Source organism: Neoarius graeffei, chromosome 28 (assembly GCF_027579695.1).
Source record: "Neoarius graeffei isolate fNeoGra1 chromosome 28, fNeoGra1.pri, whole genome shotgun sequence".
Taxonomy (NCBI): domain Eukaryota; kingdom Metazoa; phylum Chordata; class Actinopteri; order Siluriformes; family Ariidae; genus Neoarius; species Neoarius graeffei.
Window position 1 is genome coordinate 48,911,232 of NC_083596.1, and position 22,605 is coordinate 48,933,836.

Below are 22,605 nucleotides of genomic sequence, written 5' to 3' on the forward strand. Positions count from 1 at the left end.
AAAAAAAAAAATAAGAGGACAGAATGAAAGGGGAAAAAAAGTCAGATACTTTTCTTGGGGCAAATTTGATCGGATACGACAGTTTAACACACGAACCAAATCCGCACGATGCGAGTGGTAAGATGGCAGCCAAATAACGTCACTCGTCTCTCCATTAGGGAATACGGTCCGAGCTCTCCAGATTTTGTATAGAGCTCAGTGCTCTAATGCCACAAAAAAAAAAAAAAACACTTGTGTAATTGTCTACAAGAAATCAGAGCTCTCTTTTTACAGACTGCTGAAAGATGAGAGAAGCAAATGGAGGCAGAACAAATGTTCATTCAGGTTTATTAAGAAAAGGCCAATTCATTCTTAAGTTTTTTATCTCATCTCATTATCTCTAGCCGCTTTATCCTGTTCTACAGGGTCGCAGGCAAGCTGGAGCCTATCCCAGCTGACTAAGGGCGAAAGGCGGGGTACACCCTGGACAAGTCGCCAGGTCATCACAGGGCTGACACATAGACACAGACAACCATTCACACTCACATTCACACCTACGCTCAATTTAGAGTCACCAGTTAACCTAACCTGCATGTCTTTGGACTGTGGGGGAAACCGGAGCACCCGGAGGAAACCCACGCGGACACGGGGAGAACATGCAAACTCCACACAGAAAGGCCCTCGCCGGCCACGGGGCTCGAACCCGGACCTTCTTGTTGTGAGGCAACAGCGCTAACCACTACACCACCGTGCCGCCCTTAAGTTTTTTATATAAAAGTGAATATGAGTTAACAGGCTATTATGTTTTGCTCCACCCTTTACAAATGTTGGTAAATTATTGTTGGATATTAAGAAAATGAAGCAAAAGTGTTTAACAAAAGGAATACAAGTTGATAAAGAATAGGAAAAAATGTTGCATTTTTCTGGTAATAAATTTATCATCAAATTTTTTTTTCTTCAAAAAAAAGATATAGTAGGAAGGAGAGCCTCTCGAAAATGTGGACTCGTTCATCTATCTTGGAAGCGTGGTGGATCGCATCGGGGGTATGGATAAGGAGATTGCAACTAGGATTGAGAAGGTGAAGTCTGCCTTCCTCCTGTTGAAGAACGTATGGGCATCCAAAGAGCTTACAATAAAAGCCAAACTCTGGATTTTCACGTCTAATATGAAGTCTGCATTGTTGTATGGGGCAGAGACATGGAGGACAACCAGGAAGCCCAGTAAGAAAATCCAGACATTTATTAACAGCTGTCTGAGGAGAATATTGCGAATATGTTGGCAGGATAAGGTTACCAACGAGGAGTTACAGAAGCAAGCGGGGGAAGAACCTGTTACACTACAGATAAGGAGGAGGAAATGGGAGTGGACAGGCCACACCATGCGTAAGCCAGCGAGGAACATCACACGACAGGCACTGGCCTGGAACTCTCAAGGAAAGAGGAAACGGGGACGGCCGCGAAACAGCTGGAGGAGAGAGTGGGAGAAAAAACTAAGGGAGAAAGGATTAAGTTGGATGGATGTAGGGAGAAGGGCCCAGGATCAAGTGCACTGGAAAAGGATCGTCCCTGCAGAGCATAGGTAAGTCAAGTAACATCTATTGGATATGAGCAATCGCATGCTCTGATTGGCTATTGTACTACGATAATATCAGCTCATATACAGTGAGTAGAGAAAAAGTAAGTTTAGTGGGAAAATAGAATCGCGAACCCAGTATCATGAATCGAATTGATTCATTTCGTTGCATGTTTAAACCCTTACTACACTGATGCTGATTATCCTTTTTGTCCATTTACAGCTAAATTCATAATGTGCAATGCTCATGAAACAAGTTCTCGCTTACATTACAGCAGCTATAAACAGTCATTCCCTCACCAGCCTTGCATTCCACCCCCCCTTTGCAGGATGAGCAAAAAAAAAAGGTACAGATTTCACATAAATGAGAAATGTTGAAAACTTCAAGTTAAAAGCTTTAACTCTGACTGTTACACAGCGGCGGCGCTGGGGGACTCCATAAACGTGAAACAAATGAATATCATCTTACAGAAAAACATCATATCAACGATAACACACTTTTTCAATCAATCAATCGTTATTCTATCCACAGTCAGTGGATATGAGCAATCGCACGCTCTGATTGGCTACTGTACGACGACGGTATCAGCTCATATACAGTGAGTAGAGAAAAACAAAATGGCGGAGCGCATCAAGTCAGATACAGTTAGGTCCATATATATTTGGACACTGACACAAATTTTGTTTTTTTACCTGTTTACTGAAACATATTCAAGTTATATAGTTATATAATGGACATGGACATAAAGTCCAGACTTTCAGCTTTCATTTGAGGGTATCCACATTAAAATTGGATGAAGGGTTTAGGAGTTTCAGCTCTTTAAAGGAACAGTCCACCGTATTTCCATAATGAAATATGCTCTTACCTGAATTGAGACGAGCTGCTTCGTACCTATCCGAGCTTTGCGCGACCTCCCAGTTAGTCAGACGCAGTCCGACGCGCTGTCACTCCTGTTAGCAATGTAGCTAGGCTCAGTATGGCCAACGGTATTTTATGGGGCTGTAGTTAGATGTGATCAAACTCTTCCGCATTTTTCCTGTTTACATAGGTTTATATGACCAGTGATATGAAACAAGTTCAGTTACACAAATTGAAACGTAGCGATTTTCTATGCTATGGAAAGTCCGCACTATAATGACAGGCGTACTAACACCTTCTGCGCGCTTCGGCAGCGCATTGATACGGAGCTCAGATATCAATGCGCTGCCGAAGCGCACAGAAGGTGTTAGTACGCCTGTCATTATAGTGCGGACTTTCCATAGCATAGAAAATCGCTACGTTTCAATTTTTTTAACTGAACTTGTTTCATTTCACTGGTCATATAAACCTATGTAAACAGGAAAAACGCGGAAGAGTTTGGTCACATCTAACTACAGCCCCAAAAAATACCGTTGGCCATACTGAGCCTAGCTACATTGCTAACAGGAGTGACAGCGCGTCAGACTGCGTCTGACTAACTGGGAGGTCGCGCAAAGCTCGGATAGGTACAGAGCAGCTCGTCTCAATTCAGGTAAGAGCATATTTCATTATGGAAATACGGTGGACTGTTCCTTTAACATGTGCCACCCTGTTTTTAAAGGGACCAAAAGTAATTGGACAATTGACTCAAAGGCTATTTCATGGGCAGGTGTGGGCAATTCCTTCATTATATCATTCTCAATTAAGCAGATAAAAGGCCTGGAGTTGATTTGAGGTGTGGTGCTTGCATTTGGAAAATTTTGCTGTAAAGAAAACATGCGGTCAAAGGAGCTCTCCATGCAGGTGAAACAAGCCATCCTTCAGCTGCGAAAACAGAAAAAAACCATCTGAGAAATTGCTACAATATTAGGAGTGGCAAAATCTACAGTTTGGTACATCCTGAGAAAGAAAGAAAGCACTGGTGAACTCATCAATGCAAAAAGACCTGGATGCCCACAGAAGACAACAGTGGTGGATGATCGCAGAATAATTTTCATGGTGAAGAGAAACCCCTTCACAACAGCCAACCAAGTGAACAACACTCTCCAGGAGGTAGGCGTATCAATATCCAAATCTACTATAAAGAAAAGACTGCATGAAAGTAAATACAGGGGGTTCACTGCACGGTGCAAGCCACTCATAAGCCTCAAGAATAAAAAGGCTAGATTGGACTTTGCTAAAAAACATCTAAAAATGCCAGCACAGTTCTGGAAGAACATTCTTTGAACAGATGAAACCAAGATCAACCTCTACCAGAATGATGGAAAGAAAAAAGTATGGCAAAGGCATGGTACAGCTCATGATCCAAAGCATACCACATCATCTGTAAAACACGGCGGAGGCAGTGTGATGGCTTGGGCATGCATGGCTGCCAGTGGCACTGGGTCACTAGTGTTTATTGATGCGACACAGGACAGAAGCAGCCGGATGAATTCTGAGGTATTCAGAGACGTACTGTGTGCTCAAATGCAGCCAAACTGATTGGTCGGCGTTTCATAATACAGATGGACAATGACCCAAAAAACAAAGCCAAAGCAACCCAGGAGTTTATTAAAGCAAAGAAGTGGAATATTCTTGAATGGCCAAGTCAGTCACCTGATCTCAACCCAATTGAGCAGCATTTCACTTGTTAAAGACTAAACTTCAGACAGAAAGGCCCACAAACAAACAGCAACTGAAAACCACTGCAGTAAAGGCCTGGCAGAGCATTAAAAAGGAGGAAACACAGCGTCTGGTGATGTCCATGAGTTCAAGACTTCAGGCAGTCATTGCCAACAAAGGGTTTTCAACCAAGTACTAGAAATGAACATTTTATTTACAATTATTTAAATTTGTCCAATTACTTTTGAGCCCCTGAAATGAAGGGACTGTATTTAAAAAATGCTTTAGTTCCTCACATTTTTATGCAATCATTTTGTTCAACCCACTGAATTAAAGCTGAAAGTCTGAACTTCAACTGCATCTGAATTGTTTTGTTCAAAATTCATTGTGGTAATGTACAGAACCAAAATTAGAAAAATATTGTCTCTGTCCAAATATTTATGGACCCAACTGTATATCACTTTATCAAGTATATAAAAGAAACAGAAGTAGCTAAAAGAATACTCCCCCCCCCCAAAAAAAAAAAAAAAAAATCTCCTCTTCCACATTCCAGCCAAGTTGGTGGCACTAATGCACCTTTAAGTTGGTTTACCAACCGCCAAAAAGCCCTAAAGAAGAAGAAAAGGCCGTCAACTCATGTCTGACTTGATTTCATGGAATAACTGTTAAATGTCTGTTGTAGAAGTCCCTGTTTAAGTTGTTACTATGGAAACAATTACACAGTATTTGAAAATGTGATTTGCAGCTGCACTACTCTCAGAGCCTCTGACCAATCAGATTTGATCATTTAAAAGCACTATGTTTAAACAAAAAAAAAAACAAGGCGTTTCCAGGAATTCCTACATGTGTGAGTGAGTAAATGACACGAGTTGGTATTGCTGTGCCCGAAACATTCTTAAAGCCGAGGAGGACTCGAGGGCCATACGGTACATCTGTACTCTGCCAGCGTCACCACAGTGTGGACTTGGAGGAAGGACTGTGAGGCTCAGTGCTCCATTTGGGACACACCCTACGACTGTGGGTTTTAGCTGGAGCTGCTTTGATGACATCATCCTCTTCTTACTGTACATGTTCAATAGCAGGGGAAAAATTAAATAAATAAATAAATAAATAATTTAAAAAAAAAAAAGGGAAGGTTTGAACTTTCATTAGTTTTCCGAGTCAGTGTGAGCTGGTGTATGGAATGGCACGCGTGTGTGTGTGTAGCACACTGTTTACATTTTTTCCAGTGTAAACTTGGCTGGATTGAGAGTCAAAGTCTCCACCATGCTGTGGCCTTCATCCCACCGCTCTCTTCGTTACTTTCTAAACGTAGCACTTGTGCCTCACCGACTAAACACACACGAATGCATACAATCGCAAACTAAAGCCATAGTGTGTGTGTGTGTGTGTGTGTGTGTGTGTGTGTTCAACAAGGTTCATGTTCCTCCAGCTCAACAACCAGCCCAGACTTGCTCGTAAAAACAAAAAATCAATCAATCATTCTTGTTAATCATTCTTGTTGCCTCATAACTCCAGCAAAGCGTCTTTAGGTTTCTTCTGAAACCTAAATCTGATTTAAAAATCCCCAAAATTGACCGGCGATGCTCCACTTCACGGTTCAATTTATATTTGGCAGATCCAGTAGTAGTTGTGACTTCCCAAAGTTATACTGTAAGTGTGGTCTCTATCAAAAACATATCCTCATGCTAATCAGGAACAGCACAAGCACATCAGCCAACGTTCGTCTCAGAAGCGCCAGCAGACACGTCGTTAAAAGGTAGACTGCCTTGCAGATTTGAAGTTTAGGTCATATAAAGAATTTTCCCTAACATCCAATTATTTTTGTTTAGTGGACCGAAAGCTACTCAGTTCGAATCACAGACTTCTAAGTTTTACTTTTTTTAAAATAGAACATTTAATAGGGGCGGCACGGTGGTGTAGTGGTTAGCGCTGTTGCCTCACAGCAAGAAGGTCCGGGTTCGAGCCCCGTGGCCGGCGAGGGCCTTTCTGTGCGGAGTTTGCATGTTCTCCCCGTGTCCGCGTGGGTTTCCTCCGGGTGCTCCGGTTTCCCCCACAGTCCAAAGACATGCAGGTTAGGTTAACTGGTGACTCTAAATTGAGCGTAGGTGTGAATGTGAGTGTGAATGGTTGTCTGTGTCTATGTGTCAGCCCTGTGATGACCTGGCGACTTGTCCAGGGTGAACCCCGCCTTTCACCCGTAGTCAGCTGGGATAGGCTCCAGCTTGCCTGCGACCCTGTAGAAGGATAAAGCGGCTAAAGATAATGAGACAAGATGAGAAATACAAAATATTGTAGATGGATGTGTGGGATTGGTCAAACTTTTGAAGAATCCAGCCCACTTCTGAATAAACACATGAAATCCTCTGTGATTGATTTATGAGGACCGTTCAACAAACTGCTCCTTGTTCTACTTCAATGCCAACAACCTGGGTGCGATTTGCTAGGGGGGATCATCCCCCCCTCTGGTTTTTATCTCTGCTGAAAAAAAATCCTCAGGGACAACCCAATCAATAAAACAAACAAACCAAAAAAAAAAAAAAAGTTGACATGACAGGCATGTTGTGACACAGTTTTCTATGGTCTACATTGCACTCACTTTCAAAATGACCCGAAGTGGCAGCTTTGATGTTCACGAACGTCCCCAGCAAATAGATACATTGTAGATAATAAAAATAGATACATTGTAGATAATAACAATATCCAGAGTGTGAACATGGATTTAGCGCCATGAATCACATCCTTACTGATGAGCGCAACAGAATGAATGTATCCACACTGACAGCCTTCTTTTCCTCGCTGTCAATGGGCCAGACGTGCGTTCCTTCCCTGCTGAGAAATTCGCAGAAATGTGGATTAAAGAAGGGCGAAACGCGGCGGATAGCGCACCGACGGGAAAGCAGAAAAGGCCACATGAACTGCGCCATCAGAGCAAACTGTTCATTTAGTATTCATGTATTTTAGTGATTTTCGAGTCACTGTCCATTTAATCCGGAGGGAGAGAAACATCACAGCAACGCGACAAGCAATGCGAACTTTGTTGTGTGTTAGTGTTCGTGTATTTAGTCAGAGAGAAAGGAAGATGAATTTACTATCTCTGGTTTAGTGTTCGTTTTCATTTAGTGTTATTCATTTGATATCATCGGATGTTATTGAGCTGTTAGCCTATTGTTACCTTAATTTTGTGACGTTTCATGATTTTAAAAAAAAAAATCCCCCCTTCTGGTTTTTTGACAAATCGCACCCTGCCAACAACACACAACATCTTTCACCCATCTACACCAACACTGACTTTTCAACTGTTTTGGAGGGGGGGAAAAAAAAAAAAACCTGGGACAACCTGCCTAATACTCACACCTTCTCTCCACAGATCTCAACAAACGCTGATTAAAATCTTTGGTATGAACAGGTTAATCAGCATGTGAGAGAGAAACTGAAAATACAGCCATCTTTCCATCACCCGAACTCTGAAACAATTACACAACCTGTCACTTTGTCAGTATCCCGACTTCACGATTCCAGTCCTCAGTTCCAAATAGGTATGACCTTCTCAGCACCGGAGTCACATCATTCAATTGCTGGGTTTCACGTGATGTCACATCCGCCTCATTAGTTATTCAAAACTTTCTCTGGTGATCTACCAAAGCTCAGTTGACAAAGCGTTTGTATGGAGAAGGTTCATTGCTCGCATAAAAAAATGCCTTACGCTTGTGTTGTTTTAGGTTGCTCGAATTGATCAAACCGTGAAGCTGATAAAAGTTTCTTCAGGGTTCCCCGTGAACTAATAAAAAAGGGTGAACGAACACAGGATTTCACAAAAAGACGTGGAGAAAGGCGGCTTTTCAGTGAACCTCTCACTGAAATCGAAGGGAGCCGAGTCGAAGCGCGCTCGAGTTTGCAGTGATCACTTGGTGAAAGGTTTGTATTTCCCTCTCAGCTCTGTCATCAGCATTTTCCAAGTACTTTTCTTGCTACGTGTCGTTATTTTACAGTACTTTTTTTTAGCCACGAAGCGCTAAAGTCCCCAGCTGTTTTTTTGTTTATGCCTCACAAAGTCCATATGCATGAAGGTCGCGACAAAATTATTTTCCAGCCGTACGGTTACAATGCGCCGTGATCACTTCTCCGTCTTATTTAACTAAGATCCAGGTCTTTAAAGGGGTTTCTGATGATCTTTGTGAACGATTTACCTGAGAGATAAGAGCCAACACAAGTGAGAATCAACTGAACTGTTGTTTGTTTACACTTCAACTTGCAATGCTTTGTTGTAAAGACGCGAATGAAAAGCTTAAAAAAAAATTTTTAAAAAAAATTAAAAATACTTACACGGGCAAAAACAATCCAGGATTCATTGGGCAGTGACTTGATCCCGAGGTCCTTTACCCAGCCACATACAAAAAAAAGTTGTAAGCCTCCATACTCTTCCACGCTTTCATCCGTTTTGCGGTGTAGAAGGACGTCTGCAACGCCAGATAGTTCGAGATGTCGGGGAACTCGACTGAAGGGTAGTTTTTGAGATCGTATGACAAATCCTTCTTTCCCAGACTGTAGGGGTCGATTCCATTGCACATAGCAATCTTCTGAATATATCTAAAGCCAGCAGTGGCTTCTAGATTAAGAGCGTACTCTGATAAGTTATCGCTAGTCCTTTGCACTACGGCAGCCGTCGAGACCACCAGCTATTTCATTTCCGGTAAAACCGCTAAGAAAAGTCAAGTGACTGAAACCCAGCAATACCACAGCATTGCTGAACTCTCAGAAGGTGTTGATTAAACACAACAGAACATCACAGGTTGATCTCAATGTGCTCATCCTAATGCGTTAAAGCCTCCACAGGGACATGCTTTGTTGAAGGAAACAGGTTTTATTTAAAAAAAAATAAATGAATAAATAACACATACTCCTATATAATAAATAAAACACAATCAGTGATGTGCTGAAATTTCCTGGACATTTATGGAAAGACTCATGGTCAAAGATAAATCTGTAACCAAGGAGCTGTCAAAACAAATCCAGAACAATCCTAAACACTGAACATCCCACTGGAACACTGTTAAATCTCTTATGACCTCCGCCAACTTTGTTGTTCAAGATCATGTTTTTGCCTCTGTTTGTCTGTTCCCAATGTAACTCAAAATGTAGCAAACGGAATTGGATGAAATTTGGTGGACAGCTGTAGTATTATCCTAAGTTCAAGTGATTTGATTTTGATGTTGATAATCATGTGGCTTGGCTGAGGTGTACACTCTACCGAGTGCCCTTCTAGTTATGGAATGGACGAATGTGGCACAACAGGGACCCTGCCTTTGGAAGGCCACCCAACAAAAGTGACAAGAATGGATTAGTCAAAGAAGCAAGCGTAATGCTCAATATGATGCTATCACCACCATGCTTCACTGTGGATGGATAGATGTGTGATCCCAAGCATTGAAAGCACGCTTGTAAGAGCTCAGCTATGACGGGTGGGACATGTGGTGCGCATGGATGACAACTGGATGCCAAAGATGGTATTTTATCACCAATTGAGCAGTGGCACCAGAAATACAGGGAGATCCTTGCTGTGGTACAATGACACACTGAAGAAAAAACTCAAAAAGTGCAAGCTAGTACCAGATAATCTAAAAACCAGGGCCTTGGACCGAACTAACTGGAGGCTCATATTTTATGATGCAGCTGAATCCTTTGAGGAGCAGGTCCAGGAAGGGTGTGCCCATCACAAAGCCCACAGCTTACTGCCACCATCCACTACTGAGTTCACCTGCAGCACTTGCAACCTGGTATGCACGCCCAGGATTGGCCTACTTTCACGTATGAGGCGACACCGCTTAAGAAACAAGGACCAACGCCAACCTATAACCCGCTAAAACCTTCATCCATCGACCACAAGTGGACAGTCCATTATTAGTGCTTTGTGTCGAGGCTGGAAAAGTTCAATTTTGGTCTTATCAGAACAAAGAACAACAACATTTGCCAAGTCTTCAATGCGTCTTTTATCAAATTCGAATGAGGGTTTCATACGGCACACCCAGCTGTGTGGAATGTCCAGGCAAGGCAGGTTCTGTGCCAACAGCAGCAACACTTCAAAATAGGCCGCAATACTTATGCAAGTCACTGTACTGTAAGGGGCTAATTTTGCACGTCTACTGAAGGCCTGTGCATTAAGCCACTGATCAGTATTGAACGCATGTACTTGAAGCCGAGGCAAAAATGTGCTCACTACTGACATGAACATGTGCCTGACATGCTACAACCTGACATACGGTTTTCCTTCTGACGACAAACTCCGTGTTTAGATTTCACCGGTTTTACACTCACTCTTGGCTCTTTATCTGAAAATGTCAAGGTCAGGTGTGAGTAAACACGCTGTTCAGATGTACACTATGTCTGGGGTATGGGAATGTAATCATCTGAGCTAAAGGAACAACTGCCACCGCAATACTTTTATTTTCATTTTTTAAAAATGTTAAGCCACAGTGTTGCTGAATGCTTGATTGAATTCTGATTGGTCGGAACAGCAACAATAACAGTCGTCTCATCTACAAGACAAATGACAGGTTTTTATTCACACGTTCTGGTTTCATTTTAATCCAGGGCAAACCTTAAACAAACAGTTGTTTGTTGTTTTGTTTTTAAACACGTAATTGAAGTTATGGAAGGAGTCTCCAGTGTTAGCACTTTGTAGCAACCAGCCAGGGGCATAGCTAGGATTTTTCAAGGGGGGGGGTCACACACTGACTGGCAGCCTGAGTACATACCCGCAGGTTTGTAAATGAAAAAAATGCATTGAATACATTTAAGAAAATAACACGGTCTTTGCATCATTCTTTCATCTCATGTTGCGAGCCGTTGAGATGTCGGACAATGATTCGGCCAAATCATACCCCTTTCCCACCAAATCAGTTCCAGGGCTGGTTCGGGGCCAGTGCTGGTGTTGGTTCACAACTCGTTCAACTTGCGAGCCAGCTGAGAACCAGTTTGCTTTTCCATAGCTCGCGATGCTAAGAGAAGCCATGTCATTACGTCGCTGTATACGTCAGTTACGTCGCTACGTTTGCATAAACCTTGGCGCGAATATCGAAGCAAAAACAATGCGGAAGAAGCAGCAGCAACAACAATAATATAATAATAATGGATGACTTTGCGTTTGTACATCTGCTGCTTCTCGTCGCTTAAAAATGGCGATCTTTCGCGGTCTTGTTATTGTTGTTGGTCTTAACACCTCCGCCCCCCCCGCTGACGTAAGCGGTTCTTTCCTCTGGCCCAGCAAAGAGCTGGTGCTAGCCTGGAACCAGTTTTTCTGGCCCCAGAGCCAGTTCTTTGTCAGTGGAAACAGAAAACCCGGTTCCAAACTAAGCACTGGCCCCGAACCAGCCCTGGAACTGCTTTGGTGGAAAAGGGGCATCAGCTTTATCCGGCAGTGTATGGAAAGCGGCTCGACATCCTACCCAAGTCAACCAATGCAGATCTCAACCGATGCAGATCAAAAAATTGACTTAGTTCTATTCTAGTACTATGAAAAATATGTAACAAAAAATAATTACCATTGCTAGTTTTAGGTCGCTTAGAAACTGGCTCTTCCATTATTGCTGTTTCTTCCACGTTTTCTGGATGCGGTGTTCTAGAAACGCCACACTAAAACTTACCTTCGAAGCCACAAAATGCAACTTTGATGGAAAAAGATATATAATAAATTGCTTACCTCTCTTCACGTCGAAAGGAGGAGGAAAGTTTTGCTTGTTTTGACATGGCGAATTACTAACAAGAGGAAATACTCGTAATTCGCAACTAAAAAAACTGCAGCTACACTGTCAGCTTGACCCTGCTTTCTAGTGCGATCGTGTTGTGCTTGAGCAGAACTGGATTTTCGTGCCCAAACTACAGGAAGTCCATACAAGGTTATAGAAACCCTAATAATGAGGCTGACGTGACAATCTAGTAAAAAAAAAAGGTAGAAAAATTACAGTGGGCACTTTTCTAATATTCTTATGTGGCTATTGAAAAAAAATGTATGGTCCGACAAAGGGGACGGGCACCCCAGGACCCCTCCCTAGCTATGCCCCTGCCAGCTGTAATTTTTTGAACATCTTCAGCACAGAGGAGGAGTTTACGCTTTCGATTGTTTCATGGACATTCCACAATATTAAATGTAACTATAAACGGATATAAAAAAAAGAAAGGGTTATTCATGATATAAAGCTTTTTCCCCCCACCATTAACATCCAAAGCACCTTCTGAAAATGAAAACTAGGTTTGCGATAGCCACTTGCCAAATCGCCATTGGCGAAAATTAACCTATTTTGGCTAATCAAATTCACACCACGATCACCAGATTAGTCCTACTCGAAATCAATTTTTTGAATAACTTCTACACGTTTGTAAAATAGCAGGGTTTTTTTGCGGACATGCAGAGACATTGTGCGGTGAAACGAATAACTAGATCTAAAGCATGAGCGCGAGTGAGCCAATCAAATTCGCTCTATAGACAATAACGCGATTTCATTGGTCACAAGTACGAAGCACTTGGCAGATGATAAACAAACCAGCATGGCAGAGCCTTCAGCAAAACAACGAAAATATTCAGAAACAAATCGCTCAGTGTGGAGAGAGTGGTTCGTTCTGTTCCCGTGGCTGGTGTTAGAAGAAGAGGCAAACGTGTTTACTTGTTCAAGTTGTGTAAAAGAACAACGTATTTACCCTCGGGAGGAAAGTCGGCTCTCAAGCCAAAGGAGGACGATTTCTCAAAGCACCAGTCCCAACAGGACCACCGACTCACCGCAGCATCGGGGAACAGAAGACAGTTTTGCCAAAGCAATAACCACCGCAACCGACCGAGCAAAAGAGGCAATGATCGCTGAATTTAGGACCATCCTTCGCCTCGCTCAAGAAGACATGCCCAACAGCAAAGTTCACCCGATGGTTGGGCTACAAATCGAAAATGTAAGTGAATAGAATCTATAGACTATGTAAACCTTACAGGCTTATTGGCATGACATGATTTAAAGTTAAGATTAACCAATGGCGGGCCTTGTCATATTTAAACTTCATTTTCATAATGATTTTTAGTTATGAAAAGTAGGACCATTCGTGGTGAGAGAAGGGGGGCAAATCTCTCTGGGCTAGGCCCTAGGGGTTACTATGCCGAAATATTTTCTAGGTGTGGACTTGTATTTATTTTTGCAATTCTATATACTATACTCTACATGTTCATGTGTATACACATTTAATATACCTGCAGGTGCTACAAGTATTAGCCAAACTGTGACTGAACTTTTATTTTATTTAAGGAGATTTGTAATTAAATTTGATGCATGGTGCTGTTCTACTTAAAAAGATTGCATTTTTAGATTAATTTGTTTATTTTTTTTTATTCGCTATCTTAAACATTAGTCATAATAAGATTGGAATGAGAAAACCTAGTCAAAACTGTCACTTGCTGCACTACTTAACATTATGAATTCATTTGTTTTTGTCCATTTTATATTAATGTGCTTTGACATTCATCATGAGGTTAGAATTTAAAAAAAAAAAAAATCAAAGATAAGTAAATACTGTAGTTGTGCTGATATTGATATTTACTGGTGGACCTGAAAATTGGATGTTGATTTATCATCAAGTTTGTCACAGTGTGAAGAAATGCTACTACTTATTTCCTGGAACCTGGCAGACAAGCTATGTTTGAATGTGCACTATTGCGGCATAACTTAAAAGTTTTTTTTAAACATTACTAATGCTTAAATGGACACAATAATTGTTTTTTTTTCTGACATTAAGATAATGAATTGAAACGAGCTATACTAGCACATGCACTGTAGAGTATAAATGTTAAAGGGTCATATTTGCATATCATCTACAATATGGGCAGCACTGTGGTGTAGTGGTTAGCGCTGTCGCCTCACAGCAAGAAGGTCCGGGTTCGAGCCAGCGGCTGGCGAGGGCCTTTCTGTGTGGAGTTTGCATGTTCTCCCCGTGTCCGCGTGGGTTTCCTCCGGGTGCTCCGGTTTCCCCCACAGTCCAAAGACATGCAGGTTAGGTTAACTGGTGACTCTAAATTGAGCGTAGGTGTGAATGTGAGTGTGAATGGTTGTCTGTGTCTATGTGTCAGCCCTGTGATGACCTGGCGACTTGTCCAGGGTGTACCCCGCCTTTCACCCGTAGTCAGCTGGGATAGGCTCCAGCTTGCCTGCGACCCTGTAGAACAGGATAAAGCGGCTACATATAATGAGATGAGATCTACAATATGGAACAACAAAGGAAGATATGAGGAAGAAAAAAAAAAGTGTCAGCATAAAAGCAAGTACAAGTAGACAATCATACTTGCCAACCCTCCAGATTTTGGCGGAAGGCTCCCGATTTTAGCCTCCGTCTCCCGATCATATTTGTTAAAAACTGGATAATCTCCCAGTTTTGGGAAATCCCTACCGCCAAGTTAAAAATACTCCCGATTACGTCCAATCAGAATCGTATGAGAAGCATAGCTGACGTCAACTGATTTTTAACCAATCAACGAACAGAACGACAGTCACTTCCGTAATGTAGGATTCACCCGGGCTGTCCGACATTTTTTTACAAGCAGTCATTCATCATGGCCACTAAACCCAATACCAAAAATATGAATGCAAATCCCAGGTTGCATGGGAGAATGAATTTCCGTGGATAAGCAAATGTTCGACCAGCCAGTTGCACATTTTAAGGTAAAGATACCTTAAATCAGAATATAATGGACATTTGAGTGTGAAATTAAACTAGTCTTCCATTCCATTTCAGAAACAAACTGTACAACTTAAAGTATTCAGTGAAATTTTGCAGGACAGAGAATGTGTTTGGTGAGTGTATTTGAATAGTGCGGTCGTGTCTTAGTGCTATTTTGAATTCATGTTTGAAAGTTTTAAGTGAAAGTTTACAAGTTAATTATCTGGAAAGTGATTGATTTTGACAGAGTTTTGAGGTTTTAAGTGAAAGATTACTAGTGAGTGTATTTTGGTCGGACTAAAATTTTGCATTCGAGTGAATTTCTTTGTGGAGTATATTTTGATAGTATGGTAGCATTTATAGAGCCATTTTTACGTTTTGTTTGAAAACTTTCAGTCACAGTTTGCAAATGAGCAAATTCCTTTGCTGCATTCCGATAGGATTTTGATCGGATTTCTAGTGCTTTTTAAAAATTCTGTTGGAAAGCGTTTAGTGAGAGAGATGCATTTTAGTCGTACTAAGACAGCGCAGTATTTATTTAATTGAGTTGTTACTATTTTGGTCAAATCTTATTAAAATGTAATTTATATTATAGTTCTCTGTATTTTTACATGAGCTTACAGAAGGAAAACACATTTGATGCAATCCAATAATACTTTCATTCACTGTGACTATTTTAAGAAATGATAAACAAAAGCACCGCTTGTGTTATTTTCTGTGGGTCTCTGCATGGATACAATATTCAGGCAGGAGATTTTTCAGCTAAAAATCTGATTTAAGACTTCCCTTTCATTGTTATTATATTAAAATTCAAGACAAGTATTATTTCAGATTTTTCACGCCTGAGCTATCTCATGCCTGATACATGAATCCCATAACCTATAGGAACTGATAGAACAATATCAACAATTCAAAAACTCTTTAACTGTATAAATTTCAAATGGTTTGCAATTAACTAGGATCCGCTGTTTTTATCATTTCAACCGCACATCATCCCCTCGTCCAATTGAAAAGGTCGTTCACGCACTTTTCTCCCCCATGAGAATTTTGAAAAGTTGGCAAGTATGAAAGTAAGAAATGAGGAAGAAGAAAAAAAAACAAGTGTCAGCATAAAAGTAAATATACAAGTAGACAATTTTATTGAAAATTATTTATAATATCAATACAATAGTACTGTGTGCACATGACAACAGATGAAGACAGATTATGTGTACTTTGTAAAAGATTAATTTATAAGTGTGAATTCATTTCCTTGGGTTACGAGGCCAGAGTTCGCTCATATTATGTCCTTGTACATCTCAAATACAAGTTTAATGAATACGTGGAAATACAGTGCTCAGCGTAAATGAGTACACCCCCTTTGAAAAGTAACATTTTAAACAATATAGCTCAATGAACACACAATTTCCAAAATGTTGACAAGACAAAGTTTAATATAACATCTGTTTAACTTATAACGTGAAAGTAAGGTTAATAATATAACTTAGATTACACATTTTTTTTTTTTCAGTTTTACTCAAATTAGGGTGGTGCAAAAATGAGTACACCCCACAACAAAAACTACTACATCTAGTACTTTGTATGGCCTCCATGATTTTTAATGACAGCACCAAGTCTTCTAGGCATGGGATGAACAAGTTGGTGACATTTTGCAACATCAATCTTTTTCCATTCTTCAACAATGACCTCTTTTAGTGACTGGATGCTGGATGGAGAGTGATGCTCAACTTGTCTCTTCAGAATTCCCCATAGGTGTTCAGATCAGGAGACATACCTGGCCACTGAATCATGTTCACCCTGTTCTTCTTCAGAAATCCAACAGTGGCCTTAGATGTGTGTTTAGTCATGTTGGAAAAGTGCACGACGACCAAGAGCACGGAGTGATGGTAGCATCTTCTCTTTCAGTATAGAGCAATACATCTGTGAATTCATGATGCCATCAATGAAATGCAGCTCCCCGACACCAGCAGCACTCATGCAGCCCCACATAAGGACACTGCCACCACCATGTTTCACTGTAGGCACCAGGCATTTTTCTTTGTATTCCTCACCTTTGCGACACCATACAGTTTTGAAGCCATCAGTTCCAAAAACATTTATCTTGGTCTCATCACTCCAGAGTATAGAGTCCAAGTAGTCTTCATCTTTGTCAGCATGGGCCCTGGCAAACTCTAGGCGGGCTTTTGGAGAGGCTTCTTTCGTGGACGGCATCCATGCATGCCATTTCTCTGCAGTGTACGCCGTATTGTGTCACAGGAAATAAATAGTCACCCCAGTTTGGCTTTCTACTTCTTTAGATAACTGCAGTGAACTTTCATGCCGATTTTCTTCAACCCTTCTCATCAGAAGACGCTCCTGTCAAGGTGTTAACTTCCGTGGACGACCTGGATGTCTCTGAGAGATGGTTGCAGTTCCATCTTTCTTAAATTTTTGTACCACTTTTGCTGACCGATAAGTAAAGCTTTGCTGATCTTCTTGTAGCCTTCAGCTTTGTGGTGGAAAGAAATTATTTTCTTTGGGGATTTCTGAAGAGACAAGTTGAGCATCACTCTCCATCCAGCATCCAGTCACTAAAAGAGGTCATTGTTGAAGAATGGAAAAAGACTGATGTTGCAAAATGTCACCAATTTGTTCATTCCATGCCTAGAAGACTTGGTGCTGTCATTAAAAATCATGGAGGCCATACAGACAGCAAGCTGGTCTGGACTTGCAACACCAATCACTTATACAGGAAGGGACAGAGCAGGCTATATTTCCTTAGGAGGCTGCGGTCCTTTAATGTCTGCAGGAAACCCCTGTGGATGTTCCATCAGTCTGTGGTCGCCAGTGTCCTGTTTTACACCGTGGTGTGCTGGGGGGGGGCAGCACATCCAAGAAGGACACATCCAGGCTGGACAAACTGATCAGGTGGGCTGGCTCTGTGGTCGGCATGAAGCTGGACTCTCTAGTGACGGTGGCAGAGAAGAGGTCTATGGACAAACTATTGAACATCATGGATGATGCCAGTCACCCTCTGCACACCGTCATCAGCAACCAGAGGAGCCTGTTCAGTGACAGAATGCTCCTTCCCAAGCGCAGGATGAACAAACTCAAAAACTCCTTTGTCCCTCACGCCATCAGACTGTACAACTCCTCTCTAGGGGGGAGGAGGGGTAACAAGAGGACAGAGGATGGGAAGGAGCAGTAGCCTAGCCTAGTGCAATATAAAGTGCAATATCTCTCCTGCAACCCTCCTTCTCCCCTTCCCCATATCTTATTCTTTTTATATTTGTATATGTAAATAATTTATTTTAATTTATCTAGAAGTTTTCCTCTAGGCGAAGCTCTCAATTTACCGGTCGATCTACGTTCCGACTCTCACCTATGGTCATGAGCTTTGGGTAATGACAGAAAGAACAAGATCGCGGATACAAGCGGCTGAAATGAGTTTCCTTCACAGGGTGGCTGGGCGCTCCCTTAGAGATAGGGTGAGAAGCACAGTCACTCGGGAGGAGCTCGGAGTAGAGCCGCTGCTCCTCCACATCGAGAGGAACCAGCTGAGGTGGCTCGGGCATCTTTTTCGGATGCCTCCTGGACGCCTCCCTGGGGAGGTGTTCCAGGCATGTCCCCCCGGGAGGAGGCCCCGGGGAAGACCCAGGACACGCTGGAGGGACTATGTCTCTCGGCTGGCCTGGGAACGCCTCGGTGTTCTTCCCGAGGAGCTGGCCGAGGTGTCTGGGGAAAGGGAAGTTTGGGCTTCCATGCTTAGACTGCTGCCTCCGCAACCCGGTCCTGGATAAGCGGAAGAAGACGAGACGAGACGAGTTTTCCTCTATTTCTTTTCTCTGTTTATTTGTAATGATACTGCTGGAATCTTAATTTCCCTGAGGGAACACTCCCAAAGGGATCAATAAAAAAGTTTTATCTAATCTAATCTAAAAGTACTAGATGTAGTAGTTTTTGTTGTGGGGTGTACTCATTTTTGCACCACCCTAATTTGAGTAAAACTGAAAAATGTGTAATCCAAGTTATTATTATTATTATTATTATTATTAACCTTACTTTTTCCCGTTATAAATTAAACAGATGTTATATTAAAGTTATATTTTGTCTTGTCAACATTTTGGAAACTGTAATTACCAAAAAAAAAAAAAAAATTGACTAACTCCCCCGATAGCAGAGGGTCGTTGAAACGACGTAGAGTTTTGGTCAGAATGGTCGGTTTCCGTCGTACGTCAGAAAATCAACGTTGAAACGGCGCCGTGAAACGTCGATTTCTCCGCCGTCTTAGAGGGTCGATTTATCACCGTTGAATCAACATGGGTAAAGGTTGATCTGTCGACCGTCAGAGAAGGTTGAATATACGACGTTGAACCATCGTCACTTTTGCCGGCCAGTTTTCAACATTGGTAGGATGAGCAACTGGCCCGTAGCCAGGGGGGATCGGAGGGTTCATTCGATCCCCCCCCGCGACACCGCGCCCCGGACACACAAGATTACTCAAGATTTATTCATTTGTTCATGTCTGATGAATATACATTGATTCACATTTAAATTTACAATATCAAATCCAGACTAATCAAAAAAGAAAAGTAGACTGAGGACGAGTTAGAAAAACGGGTTCATTTCTCCTATGTTTATGTTTACACGTTTTGTTCAGACTGCTTTACACCCCAATCCAGTGGGTGGCGGTAATGCCCCCATTAGACCCCTTTCACTGACGTCACCCGAAACCGGAAGTAAACAAACCCTGCGCCACATTGGAAGACCAACAAACTCGTGATTTGGGGGAAATAAAGGCAGCGCGCAGTATGTGAACCCACGAGGCACTTGGTTCATCATAAACCTACAACGGTAAACTTTTTGTGCTGTGTTAGGGTGTTCTAACAAAGCTGATGGGAAAGGTGAAAAGAAGTCTTTCTACAGAATACCAGCTGTGATTGAGACACAAGCAAACCAAGGAGCTTTCTGCCAGGAGACAGAGAGAGGATTTAGCTGCTTTATGCAGAGCAGATCTGAATACTTCAAGTCTATTTTGTTACTGGTAAGTCACTAGGCTAGAGTGTTGTAGAACATTTTTTTAAATGTTTACTGAATAAAAACATCCTTAATTTTATCAAATATTCTCTACTCTATATTTCATTTCTTTCTTTTGTTTTAATTTTCCTCCCTCCATCCCTCTTTGGATTTTAAATATAGTTTTTCCCCATGTCCAAATAATGAGGTAGGGTGGCATTTAGAAACCCATAGCCTACTGCTGACTTTCTTTATCAATGCTGCATCAAATTAATTTTGGTTATGTTTTTCTGTTTCCATGTACAGGTCTGCGCCGCAGGAGGAATAGGCCACAATTATAAATAAATCATAAAATGTTTCTAAGAACTTGTTCAAGTGTGTTCTGTTCCTTATAAATGTTAAAAGTTATGCCTCATTAGATAGCTTGACAAACATTAGGAGAGGTGCATTGTTGCATGCATTTTTATATCCTGTTGTACATTAAACAGGACGTAGCCTACGCACATTGATATAAATTAAGTTTCACTTTCATGGTTGAAGTATGCATGTGTGTGTTCATCCTAGGCAAGAGCCCCGATGCTTTATTGTTAGCTAGTTTAATTTAGCCTGTTTTGATTAATTTGTAGCCTTCCTGTTGTACATAAAACAGGAAGTAAAGTTGGATGAATCATCGCCGAAAATTCAACTATAAATCAACCGAAATACGTAGTTGAATAAAGGGTGAAAGGGGGTCTATTCTCTGTCGACCACCAGCCACTTTTCAACATCGTTTCAACGGAAACTCGTATGAGCAAAGCGGTGTTAAATCAACGTCGGTGATCGACGGTGATTTGACGGCGTATAGGTCGAAGAACATGCCGATGATTCCACGTCGAATCAACGACCCTCTGCTATCTGGGTCTGGTCCAATTTGGCTGATAACATTTTTGATCAAATTACCCAAAGTGCTTCAAAATTCCTAGCACTAACCCAGGAAAATACATTAAAATATTGACACAGGACTAAAAGAAAGAAAGAAAGTTCGACAGAGTTGCTTCATAATCAGGAGAGGCTGGAAAACATTCCAACACGCACGCGCACATACGCGTGCGCGCGCATACACCAAACCCATTTGAAATCCTATAATGTTTATTTTCCAGATCAGATCAGACTGTCAGAAATAACCCAAAAACATTCCAAACCGGAAACACACGGAAGATTTCAAACTTTTTTTTGCCTTTTTTTTAATTGATAAACAGGAATACAGGAAGAGAAGCGCGCGTGCCCGTGACTCACCTGGTGTAAGCAGCACACCTACAGCACTGAGCAGAACCTGGGTCCATATCCGGAACATGATAGACAGCAGAGTATAAACCCCGGACCTGTGTGTGTGTGTATATATATATATGTGTGTGTGTGTGTCCGAGTTCAGGTAAACTTCAGAAGCTTCTGACGTGTGACCGAGTCGCGCTCGCGAGTGGAAGAATAGTCGCGCGACCTGGGCGGAGTCAGCTCGCGCGGCAGAGGTGGACCGTATCGAGCGTTGAACTCCTGATGACACTCGCGCGCTTGTTTGGATTCTTCTCGAAAGTTCCTGTCCTCAGGTGGAAAAACCCCAAACACAGCCGTGACAGAACTCCTGTGCTGCTCATTCGTGTCAAAACTTTGGCTTAGAATCATCTCAAAACAATCAGGTGTTTAGAAATCACCTCAACTGGTGTCAGGAGTGATTAGTGACAGGTTACAGCGAAAAGGAAAGTGGAGAAAACAGGAGTCAGAGCAGCCATGATGGAGGGGTTTGGAGACAAAACCACAGGACGGGAACTGAACTGGAAGGCGGCAGAACCGAAGAAGGAGCGATAAAGTTGGACAGGATGAGAAATTAGTATATCAGAGGGACACATGCCCCTTTTCCACCAAAGCAGTTCCAGGGCTGGTTCGGGGCCAGTGCTTAGTTTGGAACCGGGTTTTCTGTTTCCACTGACAAAGAACTGGCTCTGGGGCCAGAAAAACCGGTTCCAGGCTAGCACCAACTCTCTGCTGGGCCAGAGGAAAGAACCGCTTACGTCAGCAGGGGGCGGAGTTGTTAAGACCAACAACAATAACAAGACCGCAAAAGATCGCCATTTTTAAGCGACCAGAAGCAGCAGCTGTACAAACGCGAAGTCATCCATTATTATTGTTGTTGTTGTTGTTGCTGCTGCTTCTTCCGTGTTGTTTTTGCTTCGATATTCGCGCCAAGGTTTATGCAAACATAGCAACGTAACTGACGTATACAGCGACGTAATGACGTGGCTTCCCTTAGCACCGCGAGGTATGGAAAAGCAAACTGGTTCTCAGCTGGCTCACAAGTTGAACAAGTTGTGAACCAGCACCAGCACTGGCCCCGAACCAGCCCTGGAACTCATCTCATCTCATTATCTGTAGCCGCTTTATCCTGTTCTACAGGGTCGCAGGCAAGCTGGAGTCTATCCCAGCTGACTATGGGCGAAAGGCGGGGTACACCCTGGACAAGTCGCCAGGTCATCACAGGGCTGACACATAGACACAGACAACCATTCACACTCACATTCACACCTACGGTCAATTTAGAGCCACCAGTTAACCTAACCTGCATGTCTTTGGACTGTGGGGGGAAACCGGAGCACCCGGAGGAAACCCACGCGGACACGGGGAGAACATGCAAACTCCACACAGAAAGGCCCTCGCTGGCCACGGGGCTCAAACCCGGACCTTCTTGCTGTGAGGCGACAGCGCTAACCACTACGCCACCGTGCCGCCCCGCCCTGGAACTGATTTGCTGGAAAAGGGGTATCGGAGGATGGCTTGG

General features: G+C 42.3%; 1 protein-coding gene and 1 long non-coding RNA gene across 2 annotated transcripts in view; one reads left to right on the forward strand and one right to left on the reverse strand.

The window, feature by feature from the left end:
- mpzl2b (myelin protein zero-like 2b) overlaps nucleotides 1-21,293 on the reverse strand; it is a 38,244-nt gene extending 16,951 nt beyond the window's left edge. The window contains exon 1 of the mRNA XM_060912951.1: nucleotides 21,072-21,293. Within this exon, the coding sequence (XP_060768934.1) occupies nucleotides 21,072-21,129 (58 nt within the window). The 5' untranslated portion in view covers nucleotides 21,130-21,293. The remainder of the gene's footprint in view (nucleotides 1-21,071) is intronic.
- On the forward strand, nucleotides 19,280-20,162 carry LOC132875557 (uncharacterized). Its single transcript, XR_009651840.1, has 2 exons — nucleotides 19,280-19,824; nucleotides 20,103-20,162. It is a non-coding gene; the product is annotated as an uncharacterized LOC132875557 (long non-coding RNA).
- Nucleotides 21,294-22,605: the final 1,312 nt, after the last annotated feature.